The sequence below is a fragment of the Stegastes partitus genome, unplaced genomic scaffold, assembly GCF_000690725.1.
Source record: "Stegastes partitus isolate 25-593 unplaced genomic scaffold, Stegastes_partitus-1.0.2 Scaffold169, whole genome shotgun sequence".
NCBI lineage: Eukaryota > Metazoa > Chordata > Actinopteri > Pomacentridae > Stegastes > Stegastes partitus.
In genome coordinates this window covers 615044-629569 of record NW_007577900.1, presented here as the reverse complement: position 1 = coordinate 629569, position 14526 = coordinate 615044, and the positions used below count along the sequence as shown (strand labels likewise).

Genomic DNA, 14526 nt, shown 5'->3' with positions numbered 1-14526 from the left:
GCAGTGTTAATGAAGTCCCGTATGTTTGTGTGAATATATGTGTTGCTGTGAAAGCGAAACCCACGGCTGCATCTTTGCTGTGTCTCCCAGCTCACTGGACGCAATCACATGCTGCTCATATAAACCACCACACTTAGAGTAAACAAATACGCCAGCGAGTGATATTGCAGATGGGTTAAAGACGTAAAATAATCAACAAACACTGACATCTCAGTCTGCGTTTCCCACAAGACTTATAAATCTTAAATGGCAGTCAGTTTGGTTTTCCTCCTTCCCCACCTGCCAACCTGTGCCAGAGCTTACTTTATTGTCAACTCATGCATAATCCATTCGCTGCACACCTTATCAAAAACCCCAGACTCAAATAAATCTGACCGTATTATTTGCAAAGGCTGAGAACCGTCAAGGAACTTTTCCCTTTTTTTTTTTTTTCCTTTCCCTCCACAAGAAAATAAAACTTTTGCTCTCTAAGTCGTTTGGCGCTCCTTTTTTAATATATTTTTAAACCTCAATTTATCTACCCAAACATGAGTTCTCAAGTGGAGGACCACAGTGCACGGACAAAGTGCCCACAAGCACATATCCAAAGAGGATTTTCGAAGAAGACAAATGAACTTGAGTGGAGCTTGAGGAGAGAGGCCAAAGTGGGGCCGGCAACAGTTAAAGATGTGTTGCTCTCTAAAGAAGCAGCTGACTAACTCTGAATTCTAAGCAGAGGAAAGTTCTGCTTCTTTTTTTTTTTTTTTTCTCCCGAGGCACTAAAAGACCAGTTGTGTTGTCTAAGAGGGCCAGATGGGCCTGCGCTCTGTGACTAAACTCTGGGCACATACACACCTCCAGGACCCTCGAGCTGATCAGCATTCAACGCGAACGCTCACCGTTTTCCCCTTTCCTCTCTTCCTACACTCTCCTTTCTCCGCTCTGCTGATGGTTCCCCGGGGAGGACGGGAATCGCTGCTGTTTATCCACTTATTCCTCGGGGGGAAAAAAAGGAGGCTCAGCCAGCGGGAGACAAACAGAGGTAGAGGGTGATGCTGAGCACAAACGCCGAGCTGGACCTTAACGCTGTTAGCAAACATGGCGGCAGGGAGACCAAACACCCCCCAGACATTATAAAGCTTACACTTTCCCCTTTTATTCCCCAACAGACTGAGGTAACCTTCCTACGACTGCTCTCAGAGTTTAAACCCCTTAATCCTGTTAACCATGCACTGCACAAAAAGGTACCCGAGCTGCACAAACTCACTCCTTTATTTAACTAATAGCATGATATGAAAGCGGTTTCTGGAATGAATCCCAGTTCACTTTCACTTCTGCAGTGACAAGGCGTTTTGAGCCTCGCGGCGAACACAGATCGATGGCGCAAATGAATCATCGGTAAGGTATGTGCAAGCAAGCAGAAAGAAAAACAAACATGCATGTGCCAGATAGCATGCGCAGTATCTTTTGAACAGTGCGAGAGACTGAAACGCGACACCACATGCAGCATGAAGAAGCCTCTTAAGAACACCTGCGCTGCTGCACTCACCGACGCTCTATTGTGATCTGATGAGGCCGGGGAGAAAGAGCAGGCCACACACATATTGTCTGAGCACCTCGCTTTGTTCCCGTGCTCAAAAAAAGCAACTGCACTCTGAGTGCACTTCACTGTGGTGTTTGATGGTGCTCGAGTACAGGAAGACAAAGCGAAGATTGATGGGCTTCATGTGAGACTGAATATAGCCGCGATTGTACAACTGACTTTATTGTTACTGACAAATCAAATGTGATGCAAGATATTAAAAAAAAGAAGAAAATACTGATGAACGACAGCTATGTTAAGAGTGTAAGGACATTATCTATACACCGCTTAATCCTCACTAGGGGAGCTTATCCCAGCTGACTCAGGGTGAAGGCAGGGGACACCCTGGACAGGTCACCAGTCTATCACAGGGCTACACTTAGAGACAGACAACCAAGCACACTCACATTCACACCTACGGACAATTTAGAATCACCAATTAACATCAACATGTTTTTGGACTGTGGGAAGAAGCCGGAGAACCCGAAGAGAACCCACGCTGCACGCTGAACATGCAAAGTCCACGCAGAAAGATCCTGGGTGTCCTCACCAGGACACAAACCAGGGATCTTCTAGCTGTGAGGTGACGGTGCTAACCACCAAGCCACCGTGCAGCCTAAGCGTAATCTTTGGGTACTGAGAAAAGTCACAATTCAGAGAATAAATCCTCAAATTAGATTGACTTTTTGGACACTAATCCTCTTCATTATAGGCGGTGGATTGACAGACTGGTTGAGGCTTTTTTTTTTACAGCCTCAAAAAAAAGAGATAAAAATAACATTAAAAGCAGCAGGATTAGGGATGTAAGTGTTCTAAGTTGATTTTACTGATTTGTTTTGTAAATATGAAATAGCAGAAAATTCGCAAAATACTAAAAACAAATCCTCTGTGTAGTGCCACGAGCAAACTGCGAAAGCAACCGGCCTACAGGTGGTTTCAGGCACAAATGGAAAAGCAGCCCAGACTTTAACCAGGCTCATTAGAACGAAATCTCTGTTCAACCCACAGGCAGCACAAAAATAATTTGTTTGTGAGACAAATGTTATAATGAAGAATCCATGCTGGGAATTGCCACCCCTGGCATTAAAAAATTAACTTTCTGATTGTTTTGTGACAGAACACCTGGGATAACTTTCTCCACTCCCCTTCCTCTATTCACGCACACTTAATCTTACACCCTAGTCATTTAGAAATAAAACCTATTCGCTTTTGTCTGGTTGATATTTCTTCCAATTTTTCTGCGAGGCATTTAGTAGATTTTCATAATTCTTTTTTTTAAAAATGCAATAAAGAGTTGTTGAAAGATACAAATTTCACCCTGTCAGGTCTAATTAAAAATAAAGGCATAGTAAATTAAAAAGAGAACAGATATTATTGTAAAGTTTTGGAGAAATTTCTTCCCGTGGGTGTATGAGTGACAGTAAACACTCTGTACTGCTTATATATAACCGTACTGAAGAAAAATAAGTGCAGTGCCGGCTTACCGAATAGACTGAAGCAATTTGACACACAGATTTAGGATGCGTGTCAGTAAATGCACATCTGATTCAGAGTCTAAAAACTGAACATTAGTCTGGGTCCTTAATCCAGATATATGACATTATCTAAACTAATATTACATGCATGGGCCGATCTTTTAAAGCTCACAGTTTGCCCTGTGTGTGCTGCTGTATGTGCAGGGCTAATGTGTGTGTTGATGCTAATAAACAAAAAAACACCTGAAGTGAGGCTGTGGAGCAGAGTTAATGCTAATGACGCCAGCCCTTGCGGAATAATCAAATGGTAATCGACTTTTATTAGTGGCTTGCTTTAACATAACCCCCGCAGTGATAAGAACATAGCGGAAAAGCTGATAGTTATGAAATATAGCATCCAAAACAGCTCCACACCGGGCAGTAATTAGTTTGAGTTTAGAATGAGCTGCAGTCAGTGTGTCATGATTCGCGTATGAATTCATCAGCAGTCGTCACAGATATGTGTTTGGTGAGCTTGACTTATGACAACCAAAATTAGCTCAAGTGCCAAACCTAAAGACATTCTCGCTTGCACTTCAAGAGATATCGCAACAATAGAATGGACGACAACCCAAAAACAAAATAGATGTAATAAAAACAGTGACAACATGAAACTGGAGCTTTAGTTGCTATGGTATAAAATAAGGGAATGATTTCAGTGTAAAGGCAGTCAATGCCTTTTTTCTGGAGGGAGGAAAATAGGTCTTTATTGACTCTATTACCATTATTCCCGCTAACCTATAAGCACATCGAAATGAAAAACAAAATAAAACACTAACCTAAAATAACCCCGCGGAGCAACACACGAGCATTTTAAGAGCCGACATAAAACCGGGATTGTTTGTCTGTGCCTGAAAAACTGCTAAATTACTGTTGAAAAATGAATCCTTTTTATAATGTGACAAGGCTGAGGCAGGGTCATGGGTACGGTTTGGTTATGTTTAGCCACAAACACAACTTGTTTAAAGTTGGAGAAAATGTTTTGTGTCATAATAATTTAAAGGGACCATTGTCACGAGCTCCAATAAAAACCATGCAAGATAAGAAACTGACGATGACCACATAAAAAATGTGGGGAAAAAAGGAAGCAATAAGAAAGAAAATGACACATGATGTGATAAAACTGCCCCATAATCCTCAGCTGTGTCGGCAGCCTTAAAACTGCGTGACCCGGTTCATCCTTTGAATTCTGCACATACCTGCTTGTCCTTGTCCTTCGCTTTCCCGCTGCCCGGCATCCGCGATTGGTTGACATCACGGGGGATGACAGAGATTTGGTGCAGTGGCATGTTCATCCCAGCAGATCCAACCAGGGACGCTCACACACACACTTCCTTTCCCGCTGCAGGAGCAAAGGGCATGATGGTCCGAACTACGACGCCTTCCCCGCACCACCCTGCAGAGGACACACATCGCATCACAATCAGCTACAGACACGTCTCCTATCGCAGCAGCTGGAGGGCTAAAACTGCAGCTCCACGGCAAGAGACGAGAAATGACAGTCCTGAAGTGGTACAGCTGCAAAATTTTGTCACTTCTGTACACTCGAGAGCGTACAATCTAGCTCGCTCATCACTTGACTGACTTCTGCTGCAGCTAGGATTCTTAAGACTTACTCACGTCCAGAAACTAAATTTATTAAATCAGATTTTGATGAGAGTGGCTCTTTTCGTCCACCTTTGGAGTCGGTCTACTCAGTTGTGAACACATTGAGCACTTTTTACTTATTGTAGCATCACAGTTTGACACAGAATACAGTGACACACCTAGAAAACCAGTAGAAGACGAGCGCTGACCATTTATGTTGAACATGAAACATCCATCCATCCAGTATGACTATGGTCATTTTACTCCTGTTACAAAGCAATATGAGTAATATCACTTCTATACAGTACATGAAATGTGCAATAACTAATCAGGGTGTTTATTATTTTCTTGTTTTTCTACAGAGTGCTTTTTATAATGTGCAATTGTGTGATTCTTAAAATGGATGTTTGTCTATAGCTTCTATGCTGCTGTTACTTTTTTCTTTTTTTTTAACAAAGCTGATTCTGAGAAATGCACAATGGATTCCAATGTACTTCTACTGTAATGTACCCGTACAAAAAGCAATAAACTCTATTCTAGTCCAGGTTCAGGTTGCATTGCAGGCAGCTAAGCAGCAATGTTTTCTAGTCCCCCATAGGGAATCCCAATGCGTTCCCAGGCCAGCTGAGGTATGTAATCCTTTAGTGAGTACTTGGACGAGCCCACAAAACTTCTAAAAGTAAATCGCCCAGGAGGCATCCTAATCAGGTGCTCGAACCACCTCAGCTCACTCCTTTTGAGGCAAAGCAGCAGCTTGAGCTCTACTCTGAGCTCCCTCTGGTTGTCCAAATTCTTCATCCTATCTTTAAGGATGAGCCCAGCTCCCAAATGGAGGAAACTAATTTTGCCTGCTCCACAATCTCGTTCTCTTGGCCACTACCCAGAGCTCTTGACCATAGGTGGGGATTGTACTGTAGATCGACTGATAAATCGAGAGCTTAACCTTCTGGCTCAGCTCCCTCCTCATCATGATGATCTAGCACAGTGCCCACATGATTGCTGAAGCTACGTAACATTAAAAAAAAAAAAAAAAGATATTTGAAATATTTCTTTTTATTTAAAATGGTATCTGCACTTTGTAAATGTGATGTTATTAGAACTGGCTCCTTGGCAGGTGTATTTTGTTAAACTGATAAACTACTATATCTGTTAATTAACTGCAGTTACTTTTTTTTAATCATTTTAAACCACACAGGAACCGTACAAAAGCAGGCCCATGAACTCTCCTTGTTTCTGACCTACAGTGCAGTCTTAAAGAAACTTTCATCTCTCCTCAAACCCCAAAAGCACAGTCATCTCCTGTGATTTTCCACCAGAGAGCAGAGGTTCGTCTGAGAATAGCACAGACTATAATAAATGATCACAGAGGTGATCCCTGAAGTGCGTAATAAATCACTACAGAGGTGTGCAGGAATCCACTTTTTTTTTTTGCCCAAAGACCTGGATTCAGAGCAACGATTTCCACACCAGAGAGTGGAGGTGAGTCTGTCATTCTTGGATAGATTCAGACAGACAAAGTCATGAAAGAAGCAGCAGCAGCAGCGGCAGCAGCAGCAGCAGTATGGGGCTGTCCTGGGGAGTTACACAAGAGGTTTTACAAATGGATCGTTTTAACTTCAGTTAATGCAGCCATCTGTACTGCCACTGACAGCAATTAAGCTTTAGCTCCTTCTCACCACTAGGCTGTATGTGTTTGCACGCGGGCCCGTCTGCCAAGCAAACCCTCAAGCTTCGCAGTACGAAAATGACAGGATTAAGAAACCAAAAAGCAAGTAGACAGATGGGAGGTCAGTAAAATGGCAGCAATCAGAAAGCAGCGTTGAAGAAGGGGGGGAGGTGGGAGGGTGTTGAACTGAGAGGGACACATGGGTTCAGTGAGGAGAGGAGCTTGCAGAGCTGTCACTTCAGTTCATCACTGCACTGTCTCTGATAACTGTTCATCAAGATGGAGAGGTGATTACGCTCATCGCAGCTTCTTGTGAAACAGCTGGCAGTCTCAGCTCCGTCGGCGCCAAAAGAAAGGGGAGGATCATGTGTTGATGAAGACCAACCAGAAAGCACCTCATCAATACATTTCTCTAGCAATGCAGCAAAATGGTAGAATGAGCCTGGACACAGGGTTTAAAGCAAGGAAGTGTCGGACTGAGGCCATTGAGCTACTTTATTAACACAAAATATAGGATTCCTTATGACATACACAGCCATATGCTTTGGTACGCAACAGGGACAGAGAAAATATGCAACAATTGCTGAACTTATTGCACCATTTATCATACAAAAAACAAAAAACTGTAACAACTAGAAGAATCATATGACTTTCAACTTTCAATGGTCTTCAAGCTGCTCATCTATGACGTACTGCTTCATCAGGAAAAAATGGCAAATTTAAGCTTATAATTGTGATTATTCAAAGTCACACTATTCTACATTTTTCATTTTTAAATGTGCCAAAAATAAACTCTTTGCACAAACCAGATTCTGTAAAGAAACAAAAACAAAAGATTCTTACTCCTCAGCACAACTGAGAAACCATGACTGGCTCAGCAGTGACCAACAGTCATGTGGAAAAAAATCAGGGACTTTCCAGCAGAAGTGGGCTGAACTGCAGGCTGTGCCTACGAAGCAGATAAGAGGCAAGTATGGAAACAATTTAAAACAGAAGTAGTAAAATGTCTATAGCATAGAGAGCAACCAACCCTTTCGCAGGATTGGTGACACCTTTGGGGAAAAATTGTGAATATTTTGATTCCAGGTCCTTTCCTAGTTTGTAAAATAAAAATTTCAAGTTTCTAAGTTTTACATTCTACTGACGTTTTTTCTTTTTTTATGACTTATGGCAGTTTAAAAACACACAGGACATGTTTGAGTTCTCTCTATTTCTAGCCAAGGTTGTGCCGTTTCTACATTCTACAATATCCGGTAGCGCTCAAAATGATAACACTATCTGAGGAAACCTCTGTTTTATGCACTATGTCTGCTCCTACTGATTACCTCATATGGCTGTTTAATCTGTTTATAATTTTTATGAAGGCTTTCACCTGAAAGATAGGTTGTTAAAAACAGATAATAAAAGTTAACATTGTAAAGCACAGCTGCAATACTATAAAACATGTCTTCGGAAGAACTGTTCACATTGATAAACACTTGAAGATGCGCCTAAACCTACCAGCTGTATATCTTCTGTAGAAGGACTTCCATCAGACTCCCTACCAGCATCATTAAAACACACAGCAGTGTTTCAGAATTTATGCGAAGGAGCACTGAAGCTTTTTTTTTTTGCAGGCTTTTTCCCGGTTTTGCTATTATGCATGTCACCCATCTCTACTCAATGTTTAGAAGGTAGCTCCCTGAGTTGAGTTTACACAGTAGCAAGGTCAGCTCAATACCACAATGTGGAAAAAGTGTTTTCAGGAAAGGAGCACACTAAAGATTGACTTTTTTTTTTATTTTATTTTTTTTTATCTGAACTGCTGATACCAGTTAAAAAAAAAAAAAAAGTGTTTGTTGTGAAACACAAAAGGAGTTACACAGCACAGTCTCCCAGAGGAAAAAAAGCATTTATTTTTGACGATTCTGTGCACAATTTGCCAAGCTATTGCAGGAGGTAGCGTGCCCTTTACTATATGTAGAGGTCGGGACGGTGGAGTTCTTCAGATGCTGGTGCAGAGATGACTCATATTCTTGAATGATGTTAAAACCAAACCTTCCTTTTGCAGTTATAAAAGCCTGTTATGGTGCTGTAGTTACATATGTTAGCTTTTGGCTGTCTCACAAATAAATTGAGGAATCTGTGTGCGTGTGTGTTTGTTTGTGTTGTTTGCTTTCCTAGACCACTGCTCATCCAGTCTACTTCAAACTTGGCGGGTGTATCGTTGGAGGTCTGTGGAAGTGCAATGTTGAGTTTGAAGTTGTTTTGATGAACACTTCTCATATTTCATCTTGTTTTCTGATTTGGCTGCCTGTGGGCGGCGCATAAGTCATCCACGTTGCTTAGCAACATCAAAGGCAAAGCAGTCGTATTAAATAAGTTTCAATTCTGATCAGCCAACATTTCAAAATCATTCACTCATGGAATTCACATGAGCCCAGTCACAAGACAACAACACATTGTGAACCGAACAGAAAGCACACAGTTTTTTGGTATCGAGACAAATGTGAAAAAAGGCATCATGTGTCCAAAAGTGAATCCAAAAGGGGGAAACAACCGGCCATCCACAGTAAATGGAGATGCCTCAGTCGGTCAACTGCTGGACAATAACATCAAACCACTAGGAGGTGGATGACCTGAACTTCTGCCTGCATCTCGACAACTTAGATTTTCCTGCACTCCAGTGAGAACAGGTTGAAAACGACACACAGCACGGACAGAAGGACAAGTCACAGCTCCTGAAGTACCTGCTGCAGCTCCCAATCTGTGTGCTGCAGCCCACAAACCACAGTCTGCTGTGGCACTCCAATCTAAGCCTGCTGGAACTCCTAAACTTTCCTCAGCTTCTGAAGTGCAGCCTGGTTCAACACCCAAACTGCTTGCGGCAGGCCAAGAGGCACAGGTTGAAGAAACACCTGCACAGCCTGAAACATCATCCAAACTGCACCCAGCTGCTCCCAGGTTGCAGCCTGCAGCAATTCCTGAACAGGCTACCATGATGTCCAACTGCAGACTGCAACAGTGACTAAACATCCTGTCGCCACACCCAAACTGTAGCCTGTTGGAACACCCGGACAGCACCCTGCAGCAGTTGAAAATCCAAAGTGCCAGACCAACTGCAAAAACACAGGCTGCTGTAAAGCCTGAAGTGCTTCTGTTTTCTGAGGTAAAGTTTTAATGGGATCTAAGCTGATAAAAAAAAATAAAATAAAAGGTTATCGCACTGGAGCAAGAAAAGGCTATTGAGCTAAGTGAGATAGAACAGCTGCAAAAGACTGATCGAAACTCAAAGAGCGGATGCCAAAATAACAGATGGCATTTCTTCATGTAGAGCTTTGGAGAGATGAATCCCTAAAAACTGAGCCACTGGAAGCATCTACAAACATCAAAAATGACCAGAAGAAGAAGACCGAGATCTGCCTATGCAACAGGTGGAGGAAGCCTCCAAAGGTAGGATAGATAGGACTGGGAGGACAGGTCCTGTCTCCCGGTTGAACATCTACAAACTGCACGAAGCATGAAGGCAGAAGTAGTTCAGCTGCAGGAGGACGTGCAGCATCAAAGATGCCAGCGGCACCAAGTCCTGAAATCAATAAAGACGGCCCTCAAGGAGAAGGTGGGCTAAAGGGAAAAATCTATCAGTGTGCTGAGGGACAAACTTGTGAACTAACAGCAGCAGAGGTAGAGATATAAAGACAAAAAACTGACATTGTAGAGACGGAGATCCTTCCAGCTCTTTAAAAGAACTGGAGGGAGCCTACTATGATCTGATCTCTCACCTCAGTCCCTTCATAATCCCCCCTCAAACTCACTTATTTTTTAAATGCATTTTTTTAAATGCTTTCTCTTTCCTAACCCTCCCTCTAACCTCTTCTACAGCATCATTTTAATATATCATGCAGTGCAATATCATTTAAAAAATGTTCTTGATATCAGTGGGTGAAATTCTTTCAGTCATTAAATTTATGTTTGATGTGAAAAAAAAAATAAAATGAAAAAAAGATTTTTAAAAATCCACATTTTTAAAATGTCCTTGAAGCCTTTTTTTTTTTGCAAGTTCTGAGTTTGACAACATTATTCACTAGAGATTAAGTGAAGGCTGTGGTGTTTTTATGCAGTAGCTTGTGCAGGTTTTACACAAACATAATGTTACTCACAAGCCTGTGTCTCACTGTGCTTCGACAACCTCAACATCTGTTCTTTTAATCTACGTCAAAGTTGGCTGTTGAGCTGAGCAGGTGCGCTGTTGAGTCTGATGTAGTTTGAATGAGAAGAGATGGTGTTTTGGGGGGTCTTTTTGTGGGAGGAGCCTAAGTTGCCTCTGTTGCTAGGCGATATCCTCCGAGGCGGACGTAAGATGTTACAGATGAAACGCATGAATCTAGATAGAATCTCCTTTGGCTGCCTGTTGGCTGAGCTAAGTCTCCACTTCTCATCAGAACAAGTGATCCTTCTGCTGAGCTGCTGCTGCTGCTGCTGCTCCACATCACATCCATACAGATCTGCAGCATCACTCTTCACTCCTGCACCAGAAGTGTCTAGACAGCTAAAGGAATATTCATATACGGCTCCTGGCACAACAACCCCCATAAACTAAACTGCGCACATCTTCTCTAATTTGAGTCTCTTCTAATTGAAATATGTGCTCAAATAATGCATCCCAGAGTAGCTCATTCATTCTGCACTAATTCCTGCAGTCATTCATATATTCAGGGCCGCAATTTCAAACTACCAGCTGATTTTGCTAAGTGGGTTGTTATATTTCTGTTTCTTAAAAATGCTGTTTTTCGATGTACCAGACGAATCCTCTGATTGAACCTTTTTTTTTTTTTTTCTTCCTTTGCTTCTAGCACCTGCTATGAAGACACAACCCCTCTGGATTCCTGCAGTCTCAACCTCGACGCAAAAAGGAAGTTTCAAATAACCAAAATTTAATGAGCTTTGGTCTTTTGTTGAGCAATGAAACATTTTTGTCACATAATTTCTGTCTGTGTTGGGACAGCAGCAGTAATTTCGACAATTAGAATGAGGAAATTATCTTTAGTATTTAACCTGCGATATAAAAAAAGATTTGTTTCTCATATTGCAGATGATTACACAAGAAATTATGTCTTCCTGGCAGAATTTTTTTCTAATCCATTTAAGGTAAATACATACAGCCATGGATGAAAGTGTTGGCATCCCTGGAATTTTTCCCAAAAACACACAGTTTCTCCCAGAAATGGTTGCAATTACATTTATGTTTTTGGTATACACATGTTTATTTCCTTTATGTGCATTGGAAAACCACAAAAAGCAAAGCTTCTTCTCATTCAGATGACGACGTATGGTCTGAGCTGACACTTTTGCACCCTGAATCTGCAGGACAGCCTGAATTTGTGTGGTAGTTGACTGAGGATGTTTATCCACCATTCTAACTATCCTATGTCACATTGTTTTGTCAATTTCTCTCTGCCATCCACATCTAGGGAGATTAGCTACAGTTCCATGGGTTATAAACTTCTTGATTATGTTACACACAGTGGACAAAGTAACTTCAAGATCTCTGGAGATGGTCTTGTAATCTTGAGATTTTTCATATTTTTCCACAGTTTTGCTTCTTAAGTCCTCAGACACTTCTCGGCTCTTCTTTCTCTTCTCCATGCTTGGTTTGACACACACAGGCACACAACACAAAGGTTGAGTCAACTTCAGGTGTGGTTTCTTTATTGTCAGCACCCGTTACTTGGCACAGATGAGTTTAAATGAGCATCACATGCTTGAAATAAAAGGATTTACCCACAGTTTTAAAAGGGTGTCAACAATTTTGTCCAGCTCCTTTTTTGAGTTTCGTGTAAAACTATGTAAATTTGGGCTTTTTTCTTTTGCTTTTTTGTATTTTTTCAATGCACATAAAGGAAATAAACACGTGTATACCAAAAACATTTGTAATTGCAGAGAAATGGTGTATTTTCTGGAAAAAATCCAGTGGTGCCAACACTTTCGTCCATGACTGTACACTAAATATGCGTGACACGGTTAGTGGAATTTTTCAATTTTATAGTAATTAGCACTTAAACTTCCATTGACAAGTCAAGCCCTATTTGACGTGAACTAGTCCAGCTGCTGTGAAACTTCAACTTGTGCAATTTCTGACATGTTTCATGGAAAGAGTACATTTCTCAAGTGTGTTTGTATTTGAGGGGTTTTTAATGACTCAGTTTTCAGTCAGACAAATGACAAATCCTGTATTTCATAGAAATACTCTTCAGGGAAAGAGGAACCGCTTGTTTCTCAACACTTTTTGCAAAATTGAAGCACAAAAACTTGATGTATTCATTTACATGAGGCGATTTAAAAGTTGAACAGAAAGTCAAACCAAATGGTCTCTGACACTTAAGAGCCAAAATGTGGAGCTCCAGGATTGCTATTGTGCTCAAATGCATTATGCATCACAGGTTTACTGCAGATCAGAGATAGTAGACTAAAATTCATTCTGCAAGGTAGCCAATAACATCCTATAGTGCATTTATGTGTCTCATCTGCCCCTATGTTAACACCCCTTTGCAGAATGTTTGACCTCCTGCAATGATGTTAAAAATCTTCTGAGGCAGCCTCGTATGCCAGACTGTACCTATTTTATAACTCAAAATATGCATATTTTTTTGTTAATCTAGTGTTTGTAAAGTGGAAATTATAGATAAAAACCTAAAGCCTGTTTTTATTCAGTTCACAATCGCTCAACTCTCTTTTGTCTCCCTCCCTTCCTTGCTTGCTTGCTTCCCAACGCATCAGTCTTGATTATGTTGAAAGTCAAGTGGATTTTGTGACTTGAAAGCAAAGACAGTGAAGTAATTTAATCCCCTTTTGGTAATTTTATCTGCATCATCAGCCATTATGTGACCATGCTGTGAGTGAGTGAGCTTTGGCTGAAAAATACAGGTCATGTTGACGGGCAGTGGCGGAGTATTCGGAGTCATATCGTGCATATATGTGTGTGTGTGTGAAGCTAATGAGTTACAGTAAATGAGTGTGGTCAGGGTCGGAGTTGCAGCCCGGGGGGAATCCTCGCACAGAGGCATCATTAAAGTTCCGGCTGCATTTCAGTCACAAATATTTGCATTAATTACAAAGCAGCTCCTTTTTAATGTCATTGCACGAGCTGTGATGTGGAAAAAACACACACACACACAAGAAGGATGAGCAAAATAAATCAAGAGGGGCTTTCTGTGTGTCATGTATTTGGCTGTCTTTCGCTCATGTGTTGTTGCAGCAGTCCGATGAACCGAGAAAAACATCCATCGTTGTGGCCACAACACAGACTGCTGCTGCACTGAGCTCATTACTATATGTCCAGAGAATAACAACTGCAGTAAACCCCCACCCACTCTCCACTTTTAATTGGCACTGTGTCTTTGTTGGCCTGAGAGGTTACTCTAATGGGGCAAAGGATGTGTTAAGACAGACAGCTGGGATTACACTTTTGCCATTTATATTTTTCTATACATAAATATATATATGTTCACATTCAGTTTAATATAAATATTTTTCAGGATTATTAAAGCTAAACTCATTCTGTCAATCACGCTGTCAGAGGGTCCACTGGATGTGAGGCGAGGCCATTTCCAGTTATGCATGTGAGTGTATGTGTGTCGCTGCGTGTCCTCCAGGCCGGCTGTCAGTCAAAGAGTTCACTGCAACAATATTAAATGCTACAAATCCAGCAGCACTCCAGCCAATCTCGGGCCTCCTGTGGTTCCAATTTGACATTGACCTGTTGCCATGGCAGCAGCCCCAGGGGTCAGTTTAAGCTGTTATGGGGACGATAGCTTCAGATAAATGGATGCACCTCTGACTGGTTATATGAAACTGTCAAAGCAAGAGGGAGCAGGGTGGTTTTTGAATAAGTACCAGCTATACATCAATTCATAGCAACGTTTCACCATAAAGTCCCACACCAGTTCTTAGGAACTGTGGATTTACTAAACTAACTCCACCATTAAAACATGTAGAAATTTCTTAGCTCGTAAAGACTTAATCTGTGGCGAGGAAAACACTGTCGACCACTGTCGAATCAGAAGCGATCAACTATCACCACGGTCCCTGACGCACTACGAGCCAACATAACTTACTGGTGCATTTATGAGCGCATACATACAAGAAAAATCAATTTGCTGCTTCAGAGCATGAAAAATGATGCCAAAAACTGCAGTTTCTCAAATGGCCACATGAGGCTG

The 14526-nt window shown here is 41.5% G+C and overlaps 1 protein-coding gene across 1 annotated transcript in view; it reads right to left on the bottom strand.

The window, feature by feature from the left end:
• marchf8 (membrane-associated ring finger (C3HC4) 8) overlaps positions 1-14526 on the bottom strand; it is a 98531-nt gene that overhangs the window by 63280 nt on the left and 20725 nt on the right. Inside the window, exon 2 of the mRNA XM_008279769.1 lies at positions 4275-4471. Within this exon, the coding sequence (XP_008277991.1) occupies positions 4275-4370 (96 nt within the window). The 5' untranslated portion in view covers positions 4371-4471. The remainder of the gene's footprint in view (positions 1-4274; positions 4472-14526) is intronic.